At 44.2% G+C, this 10,822-nt stretch overlaps 1 protein-coding gene across 3 annotated transcripts in view; it reads left to right on the top strand.

Annotated features, from left to right (window-relative positions):
* The first annotated feature begins 1,164 nt into the window (after window positions 1-1,164).
* The window catches only part of CCDC60 (coiled-coil domain containing 60), a 42,100-nt gene continuing 32,442 nt past the window's right edge, over window positions 1,165-10,822 (top strand). For 2 of the 3 annotated variants that reach the window (XM_085238272.1, XM_085238271.1), the window contains exon 1: window positions 1,166-1,754. In XM_085238272.1, the coding sequence (XP_085094398.1) occupies window positions 1,359-1,754 (396 nt within the window). In that variant the 5' untranslated portion in view covers window positions 1,166-1,358. Of the gene's footprint in view, window positions 1,755-10,822 lie in introns of all 3 variants that reach the window. The other variant, XM_085238273.1, reaches the window with a different exon arrangement.

Below are 10,822 nucleotides of genomic sequence, written 5' to 3'. Positions count from 1 at the left end.
GTCTGTGCCCCCCAATTGCTCAGCTCCCCCCTGCCCCATTTCCAGGCTGGCATCAGGCAGCTCTGCCCCTATGACCCCCTGTAGCCCTTCTATGGTTGCCCTATGACACCCCCCCTCCAACCTCCGTTTCTATTTCCTTGTTTTGGAGATTTCTCTCTGCTGCATCCCTGCAGAGCAAATCTCAGCCTGCAGAAGAGCTCTTGAAGACAATAAATTACAACTAAAACAGTGGAATGAATCAAGCTAAAGCATCTCTGTGGTGAAGGTAAATTGAGGCAGTGAGCAAAAGGACATGCAACGCCCCATGCTGGGCTTTGGGTCATTCCCATTCAGTGTGGGGTCAGTGCAGTGCTTGTACTGGGGCAGTAGGCAAGAAGCTGGATGTCACCCACTTTGTTTCTTTCTGTTCCATTTGCACCATGCACTGTGGCTCCAGGATCTTATTACTTCCCATCCCATCACTTCAACACCTGCAGCCACAGCTAAATGACTCCTGTGCCTCATTAGCAATGGGATCAACCACTGTGTTGGCTCAGAGGTGTTTCTCTTCCTACCTCAAACACCCCAATCCAAAGGGGGCACACTGGGGCTCCTGCTCTGCAAAGGCAATTTTGGGAGGATCTCCCCATGCTTCTCACTGGGCTTAATGCCAAAGGCCCCAGGAGCAAAGGGCACACAGGGCACAGCCAGGGTACTGCTGGTAGCCACCTGGAAGGGATGCTGCTCCAGTACAGAAGGAACGAATGAGCTTCATTAAGTTGCAGTGATTAGCTCCAGACACTGGTAATGGTGCTTAATGGATCTAATGCACTTCTCATGGTTGTGCATCACCAACACGCCCCTGGAGACCACCCACTCCCACTGCTGCTCAGTGCTTTTGAGACTAAAATGAGTTCATGTGGGGTCAGGGGGGTTGCGATGCTTGGGTTCCAAGCCCAACCCCAGCCCACCCCATATACCCACATCCCTCAGTGCCACATCCCCACGGCTCCAAAAGGATGGAAAACCCACCCCGCCATGGGCAGCTCTGCCAGTGAGGGGAGGGGGCGGCCCTGAGGAGGGGTCGGGGGGGGGGCAGGGCGGGCCGTGATGCTGCAGCCATGGGGCTGAAGGGGTTTGTGCTCTGCGGAGGGAGGTGCTCTGCTCTGTGTACTGCCGTTCCCTGGGAGACGGGGTGGGTGTTGGGTTCCCGGGAAGGGTTTGTTGTTGTGGAAGGAGGGCTGGGGTTCGTCAGCGGCTGGGTGTTGGAAGTTGTAAAGGAGGTTTGCTTCGAGGTTGCAGCAGAGGTTTGTTGTCATGGCTGGGAAAGTAAAGTTTGTAATAGTATAAGGAGCACAAACTGCTCCTGTGCCGGAGCAATGCCGGCACCAGGTGTGCCCAAAAGCAGCAGATCTCAAGCACCTGTGGCAGCTACCAGTCAGCTCAGGGCTGCTGCGCTGCCAGAGCCGCCCAAGGACGGAGGAATCAAGGTACCAACAGCCTGCAAAGCGCTGAACCCCAGAGACTTCGTGCGCATTCAGCCTCTGCCTGCTTTGGCTGAGAGAGAAGGGAAGGTGCAGGCCAGGAGCTGGGCGCTGTACAGGAGCAGCGGGCCGCCGTCAGAGGAAGTGTGCTGGGAGAAGTGGCACAGGCGGGAACGGCAGCGCACACAGGGGCTCTTCACCCCCCGAGGGAAGCCCTACCAGGAGCTGGGCGAGCTGCTGTGCATCGACCCAAAGCAGCTCACCCTGCGCTCCTTGGGACAGCTCGCACAGGTAGAGCCGGCTTTCTGCTTGTCTTTGCACAGGAAACAAAGGCTTCTCTTTGAAGTCCCCGCTCGCAGGGAGGAGAATGGTTGTTTCTGTTTCACTCAGCGTTCCCTGCCTGGCTGTGGAGAGCTGCAGTCTGCCCTGTCGCTGGTACAAAGCGTTTGGGGCAACGACCCGTGATGTGGTTTGGGAGCTGGCTTTTGTAACTGGCAGCAGTTAGAATGGAGCTGAGGCAATGGAAAGTTAGTGGATGAAAAAGAAACCGTGGAATGATAAATGTAATTAATTAAAGGAGAATGCTTGGGGAAAGGTACAAGGTGTGCTGTGGACAGTGGGAGGAGGGGAACCGTTCTGAGGGTGTGAGGATGAAGGGTTAAAAAACAGGAGTGGACAGTTTGGTATTTAAAGGGTGGGCAAAAGGCTTGAAGTTGTGGATGCCTGTCCCTGGAGGTGTTCAAGGCCAGGTTGGATGGGGCCCTGGGCAGCCTGGTCTGGTATTAGATACGGAGGTTGGCAGCCCTGGCTGCAGCAGGGGGTTGGAGCTTGGTGATCCTTGAGGTCCCTTCCAACCCAAGCCATTTTATGATCATCCTGGGGTTCTCTGTAGCCAATTCTGAACTCTGCTACTTCGTGTTTTGACCACATTAGCATGTTAAAGGCATGCTGAAAGCACCAGAAGGTTTGAAAATCTCAGGTAACTGTTTCTGCTTTATCTTTTCCCCTCCTAAGAAGCAATGGTTACTGCATTTGGAAAACAAAGCGCTTGCCTGGCACTGAATCTGACCAGTCCTCTGCTTTGCTCCATGTCCAAAAGTCAGGGAAGGCCCAGAATTTCAGGCTGTTCTCCCTCCGAGTCTCGTTATTTAAATTACCACTGTGCTCTGCAGAAACTAATTTAAGCTTTTATTTTCTTTTCTCAAATGTACAAGACCAAAACTGTGTTCCTACAGCCCGATTTAAAAGTACTTTATGACCTGCATTTTTGTTTTGTATGAGTTATTTACCCCCAATCCTTCCCTCCCCTAGCAGTCTCCTCAGTATCCTGAATACCTTGAGAAGATTGTAGATACCAGATGCATCTAATTCCAGGTGTCTGAGAGTGCTAAGAAATATGTTGTATTTGATTAATGCTTTTGTACTCATCTCTGCCTTCTGAGTTTGCATTTTCTTCAGCAAGAGGCAGAGCTGATAATTTGCAGTGGTGGATGACAGTAAAATTTGTAAACAGCAAGGAGATAATAAAGGCCCTGGGAATTCAGGGGACTTGAGTATGCTAATATCTGCTGGCAAATGTCAGTTTGTAAACTGATATGATTTAAAAAAAAAAAAAGTCCTTAACAGCTAAAAACATTTTTGTAATGAGTGTGCTGGGATGGTTACACAAAATGATATGGGCAGAGGATATTATATGTGGTAATTGCATGTTTAGGATCCTTTTTATAGCTACTCGATGCCAACAAATGTGTTTAGAGAAGCTGTATATGTCCATTGATGCTTTTTGTGTCTTTATTAAGTAAATTTGGTGGCTGAAGCCTTAGAACAGATATTTCAGTGTTCTGACTGTTGCATTGGAAGCTGCTGTCCTGTGATCACACAGTGGAAGTGGCATCTGTCTTGCAATAAAAGCTGGCTCTGTGCAGTGACAGAATTCCCTTCCACTGCAACCCTCTGGGATGAGATGAGTCCATTTCCATACTAGTAAGAGCATTGGAGAGTATTAGATGGAGGTTGGTGGCCCTGCCTGTGGCAGGGGGTTGAAAATTGATGATTCTTGAGGTCCCTCCCAACACAAGCCATTCTATGAACCAGTACAAATAATTGGAAGTTACTTCATTCAGTCTGAGATTTTTTTTTTCTCTCTTTCTCAAAGGTCAGGCATGCATTGCAGACGGCACTGATTCATGGCAAGTCAAAGAACGTCACTTTCCAGACACTATTTTTGATCTTTCTAAGCATTCAGAGCAATGTGTTAAAGGTCTTTTTCTTATTCCCTCATGTGACAGTGCACGGTGATTGGTCGCCTTTTATCAATGTTTATATAGCTTTTTTGCCTTAATTGCTATGACAAATTCATTTGTTAAGCTTTTGAAGTGGCTTGTTGACTTTTCACATGGAAGAGAGGTGGCCTTTCTGACGGAGCCCTAAAAACAATCCAGGCTCACAAAATTATTATTGCCAAAGCCTGCTCTGTGCTTGTCATAAAAACCTATACTGTAATTCTGTGCTTTAGGTAAATAGATCACTAGATAAGATTGACAGCAACATCAGCAAAGGAAGGTTTTAAGCTGGAAACTAGAGAAGAAAATGGAGCAATTTCTTTCAAGATAAATTACACTGATGTTATTTGTTATTGCTGCAGTTAAAGATCTGTCAGGGTATCCAATCTAATACCTTGCTTCCCAGAAGACTGAAAAGATGGATTGCAAGGCAGAACTTAGAATGCAAAGAGCCTTTTCTCTCTCTGATGTCAAGGCTAGTTGTAACTCCTTATCGCTCTGGGAAGAGCAGGAAAACATTGTTATGGTGGCTTACTGATATCCCTGGAATGGGGAAACTGGTCAGACCAAACTGTGTGTATGTGGTGGCGTTCCTAATGACTTCCAAATTCCATAACCCATATAGGGTTGTTTGGTTGACCCAAGTCTCAGGTCTACCTCTATGAAATGGTAGGTCCCAATCTTTTTTGTTAAAGAACAAACAACAAAAAAAGCTTTCTTATGATAGATTTACATTAGAAAAAATTCCAGGAATATCTTGAAACCACCTACTCAAGACAAGGTGAAATTTCAATGAAATAACAAGTGTAATATTTCTACCAGTTATTAAGCCACCAAACGCCAATAATTTCTCCTGCTATGTGAGGTAGGTAACTCACAAGGATGGATGCTGCCCAGCCTGTTCTTCCAGCAGTGCCAAAGCATTGCATGAGATGTTCACATTTAAATATCTCTTGCTGTAGTGGGGTTGGTCACTGGTTGGTGGAATGTGACCCTTTCCTATGTCTTGCTGGAGGTGCTCTTAAAGTCTGTGTTAGTCAATGCTTGAGTATCTCTAACAATTAAAAACTTCACATCTGCAGCTCTGCACTGAAAATTTGGAGGTGCATTTTGTTTGCAAAGATTAATTCATATTTGATTTAAGTTTTTACTGCTTAATCCTTCTGCTTGTAGTACTTTACCAGGCTTAACGTGTCATGATAGCCTGTCAGCTCTGGATTACAGTGTTTGTGTAAGGGCTGGTGTTTTCGGTGGGATGAAGGGAATGAGCAAGAAACAGGGAGGGTACAGAAGAGGCTGTAGCAAAGAGATTCACATTTTAAGCATCCTTGGTGATCCAAATTTTTTTTTTTTTTTTTTTTTTTTTTTTGTCCTTAAACGTTCCAGATGAATACAATAAGAGCAAAGATGAAAAATGCAAAGTTAGACCCAAATATCTAAAGGCTGAAGTAGTCAGCCTTATTACAGGTAATAATAATTATTGACACACGGGAACAGGTTGCCCAAAGAGGTTGTGGATGCCCCAGCCCTGCAGGCATTCAAGGCCAGGCTGGATGTGGCTCTGGGCAGCCTGGGCTGCTGGTTGGCCACCCTGCACAGTAAACGTGAAGAATTTCTGATCCTGAACTCTTTCTTTATCTTTTAGCACCAAAATGGTGATGCAGATGAGTCCAGAGATTAGGACATATGCTTACAGAATTACCAGGTTGCTTGTTGTTTGCTTGTTTTTAATATTGGGTTTTCCTTCTTGTTTGGTTAAGAGCAATAGCTTTACTTCCTGACATATGAGTTGATTCTCCTAACCTAAGCCTAACTACATGAGAATGTTGTGTCCTATAAAAAATGAGAGTGTTATGATTGCTAAATAGCAGCTAACCACACAATCTCCGTGCTGCTCAATTCAAAACAGTCTAATCAGTTTCAAAAGTTCAATTTCTATTCCTGAAGCCTGCTTCGCTAATGAATTAAGGGAAGCATATCAAATGTAATAATGCATTGTTATTAAGGTTTTAGTAAACTTGCCAAATGTCGGGCTGCTAGTACAGTCACGGTGCATTACGCTGCTGTGATTACAGTTGAATTGTCATTATAGCAAATTGCATTGCTCACCTAGGTTTGGGAATTGATCTGCAACAGCGTGCCTGGGGCAGGGGAGAAGTGTGTTAAAAAGGTGACACTTGCCAGTGAATATTCAAAGCATTTGATTTCTGGAAGGCTTAGAGTCTACTTCTATGAGGTGAACACAAATATTCTGTAAGGTGTGCAGTGGAAGGAGTAGAATAGTCATTGTGTTTGAAGGATGGGTTGCTCCCCAGCAGAGGGGCTAGTTGAGTGCCTTTTGCTTGCTGGAAGTGTTTTGTAAAATGGTAAAATTGCTGTCTCTGTTTAAATGTATAATTGGTTCTGTTTAGAGCTTGCAGTGGATGCTGGAGCACTAATTCATGGCTTTTTCTGATCCTCTGTATCTCTCTAATAGCACAAAGGAATGTTAACTTTGGTCAACAGAGCAGTACTACCTGAAAATTTGGTATAGAAAGTGGTGAAGAATAACGTGACTAGTAGAAGAAGAAGGGAAGATGAACTTGCACGAGCAAACAACAGTGGAAGCAAGTTGCAGGTTAGCCAGGACAGCCTGCTAACTCCCACCACACACTGCATGGAAGAGGAAGAGCTGAAGAGGGATTATCCTTCTCATACAGACAGTAACGATCTGGGGTAAATTTATTTATTTCAGCTCAGAAATATTGAAGCCTGTTGTTAAATTGGAGTATTTCCACGTGCAGGCGAAGTGAATACAGGCGCTCAGTTGTGAGGGGGAAAGCGTAGCATTTAAAGCTTGAAAACCTTTTGTATAAAATCAGATCAGTAATATTTCACTTTCCTTGAGACTGTAGAATGATGTATCTTAAATTGCGAGGAATGAAAGGCAGTGCTTTCTATGGCTGGAGATGCTGCTCATTATTCATGAAATGTCTATGGAAGAAGTGTTGAATGCTCAGCAGCAATGGGGGAAAGACATAATGGAATGTCTCTACGTTCTTTGTAGTATAATGTGACCTTTCCATTAAATTAACATTATGCTATTTGCACAAAAAGAGAGCTAAGCTAGAGAGTATTTTTAGGGGACAATAGTCAAGTTAATTGGGTAGCTATATAACTGTCACACTTTACATTAAGAGCTCAAAAGCAGTGTGCAGGGAATGGAGGTAGCAGCTATAATGTTACTCTGGATTCTCTTCAGTGGAAAATGGAGTTGCTTTGCATCTTGGTTGAAAGCTTGACTGTGGCATTGTCTGGGGGACACTATAGCCTGGGGCTGTTCTTTTCCCCAGTGTATTAAGATGGAGATTTTGGCTAATTAATCAGTGACTTTCTGCTGAAAGCTTTGCCTGTCCTCTCTCCTAGTCTAGATGGGAAAAACAGATTTCACAATCCTCAAGTAAAACACTGCTAGATTGCAGTTTGATTTAAGAGCCAAAAGGTGCTTCGTGAAATGGTTGTGATGTATTTAGTTTTTAATTTGTGCAATGCATCCATTACAAAGCTTACCCTTTTAAGAACTTTTAACACACTCTAGCTGCGTTACATCAGGCTTCAAATAACAATTCATATGTTTGAAACGAAGAGATTGTACTAATTGGTGGTTTTCTTCTTTGGATGGTTTTGGTAATGTTTTCTATCCCACAGTGAAAGTGAGGTTGTAGTAAATTGGAGCCCAAAGAAGCCCTTGGCTCCTCCTTAGCACTGTGAGTGCACCCTGTTGTGTCTTTGGCCTTGAACTCATGGCAGTGCAGCTTCTGAGAGGATAAAGTCACACAGTTCCTTGTGCACGACAGCAGTCCTTGGATTGCAGTGCTTCATCCTGAAAGTATTTACTTTGATAGTTTTGATCCCTGTTCTTCATTTCTCCTCTTTAGGTAAAACCAATAGTTCCCAGTGATCTTGCATTATTCGTCTCCTACACTGAAGATCCTGCTCTGGCATCACTTGGTCCAGTGATGTGTCAGCATTTCTCTCTCAGTGCTTCATGAACCCTTGTCTATGAACTCTGCTCTGTCATGGTTGATTTTTCCCCTTTACATGTACTTCTCCCACCCTCCACGTGTGCACGTATGCACACACCCCACAGAAAGCCATGTTTTAATTAGTTGTATCCCTTGAATCTATCAGCTCTCTGTTCAGCTAGAAGAATACTTACAGCTTAATTAGATAATAAATGATCCTCGTGGCTAATTGTTTGCCCTGTTGTTTGGGGAATTATTTGTGAGATAACTCCATTTATTCATTAAATAAGTATGGCCAAAAATAAAGGATGCAAACATGATCACTTTTGCTGGAGAGCTGATGACAGGAAGATAAAGTTGTCATGCTCCACAGCTTTAGAGTAACTCATGCATGGTTCGTACCTTGAATCCCCCCAGCTAAGCTGATTTTAGTGTTGTCTGATCCCAGCTGCCAGGTACCGCCGGTCACCTCGATCTGATGTCTGCCAGCTGGCTGCACTGTGTGCATCAGAGAGGCTGACAAGGCTGCAAGTAGTGGATATCATCTTATGGGGCCTGCGTATAAGGCATTCCTCAATAAAAATCATACGGGAGAGCCCAGCAATGATGCTCCTCATCTGTCTTATAACCAGCTGCCAGGCAGATGCCTGAATAGAGGGGAGCAGGGCAGAGCAGAGGTCTGGAAGTCTCATTGGCAGCTCTTGGTGGTGCTCCTTGGGAGGTGTAATGATGCTGGCAGGTTCCTGGACGTGCTGACAGACAAGTGTGTAGCTGCCATCAGATGCAGTGGTCAGGTAAGACAGCATTAAGCCACAACAAAGTGGCAATTGGATGACAAAGTTTTTTGCCTAGAATGGACAGAAATAGGAGAACTGTGACCCATCTGCAGCATAACAGTATGCCTGAATTTAAGGAGAGTACATTCCCTTTCTCAATGCTTTTTCTTTTGAAGTTGGTAGTTCTGCTCTGTTTAGTGTTGATCGATGATGCCAGAGCTAGAAATGCTTAAGATTTAATGTAACGCATTTATTAAGTTGTCAGAGTAATCAAACATCTTTTAACAGCTGTTTTGAAATAAAAAATAAATAAATGTATTCTAGTTCAATGCTTTGCAGTGGCTTAAACACTTGAAGCTGTTCTCCTTGTAGTTCTGAACTTCTCAGCCAGACTGGCAAGTTGTTCCAATAAAGGATCTGCTCGGCTGCATAGTGAAAGCCTTTCCCATTAAGGAAATATTAGCTGAAAGAGGACGGTTAAAGCACCCTGTCCTTTATGCTGCCTTTCCTTGTTGGTATATGATGTCTTAGGGTTATGTAGTTAAACAGTCTAGAAATGCCACATAACAGAAACACCTCTGTTTTCGTTCTGCTAACACCACCAACAGGTGATGGGTTACCTACAGGTATCCACCACGTCCTGCTTCAGTTTTTCACCCGCTAGGTTACCTTGAAACGTTAGGAATTAATTCCTGGAGTCGCTGTCAGAGAAACTGACAGTGAATCAAAGCTGTGAGACAAATTGCTCGTTACAGTTCAGGGAGCTGAGCCCTCCATGCAGACAGCTGTACCATGGCTGGGGGTTCTCAGGCACATCACCGCCAGCTCTGCCTTGACAAATGCTGTCCTTGTTTGCTGGCGAAGCTGATAGGTGGATTGCCATCACATAAATGCGCTTTAAGCTCCCATCAGAGGCACTGTTGTGTTTTTGGGGACTGTTTAGGTGTGTTTCTTGTCGCCGTATTGAGAGCTTGTGCAGCAGCCTGAGCTACGGACGATGCTGTTAATCCATGAAAAATGAGAAATTAAACCCCTGGCTGGATCTTAATGATCCTTATCCAGATCCATCAAATCACAGCTTGATTTTTATTTTTCTGAGATTTTCTGTTTGTTTTTATAAGAGCTTGGAAGTACTAAATTCATTCAGCTTTGCAGTGTGGCATTCAGAAATCCCTCTTGCTGTCAGTGATCTTACTTCAGCTTTTAGTGAATATGGAGTAAAGAACAGATTGGGAGGAAAAATATCCTTTTCTAAATAGCCACCTTGCTGTTCCATTTAGCTCATCAGAAGTATTCCAATCCTTCTTTTTTAAACAAAGAAAAATACTGTGTGATTTTTTCTTTTCCCCTTCAGGTGTTTCATTTTCAACTGTTCCCATGAAAAGTGTTAACTCATGTTACCTCCATGAGATGTTTGAGGTCTGAATGTGTGCGTGGCAGTAATTGGTAAGTCAGGAGGAGTTAGCTACGTACATACAGGCTGTAGAGCAAGATCTTCCAGCACCTTTTGGTTGTGCTGGCAAATTGTATAAATTGAAGTCTTTGCACTGCTTTGCTCTGAGGTCAGCTAGAAGACACTGTGGCCTGAAAACAGTGATTTAATGGCAGCATGACATACAGCCTTAAAACTAATGGAATACAAAACAGGAAATCCAAACAAAGACAATGCTTGAGGAGAATGGGCCACAGATGTAAAGCAGTCTGTGTGTGCAGCTGGCATGGCTACTGCAAAATGCCTCTGAAAATAGCTGCCCTCTGGAAAGTCAAGTTTGGGTGGGTTAGCTGTGGCTTATTCCCTTATTTGTATCAAATATGAGCAATTTGGGATGCATTTATTTTACCACAACTGTAGAGTAGTTCCTAAATTGTGGTCTTTCCTTCTTTTTTTTTTAAGTCACAGGTATGATAGTGTAGAGCTTTATTTGCAGATAACCTGGTCAATTGAATGAAAGAATGCTAGTTAACTCTATCTGATGAGGTGTGTATGCGTGCTTGTGTTTCAGTATAAATCACACAAGTAATTAAAAGAGGGGATCTTTGTTGAGTATGTTATCATAGAATCACAGAATGGTTTGGGTTGGAAGGGACCTTTAAGATCATCCAGTTCCACCCCCTGCTATAGGCTGGGACACCTCCCACTGACCAGGTTGTTCACAGCCTCATCCAGCCTTGAGTGCTTCCAGGGAGGTGGCATCCACAACCTCACTGTGCAACCTGTCGCAATGTCTCACCACCCTCACCTAAAATCCACGCAGAGCTGTTCACTGGGACCTTACCATAGGTTATCAATGATATTT

This window comes from Meleagris gallopavo, chromosome 17, assembly GCF_905368555.1.
Source record: "Meleagris gallopavo chromosome 17, MGAL_WU_HG_1.1, whole genome shotgun sequence".
Classification (NCBI taxonomy): Eukaryota; Metazoa; Chordata; class Aves; order Galliformes; family Phasianidae; genus Meleagris; species Meleagris gallopavo.
Note: the sequence above shows the minus strand (reverse complement) of the source record. Positions and strands in the feature narration are given on the sequence as shown.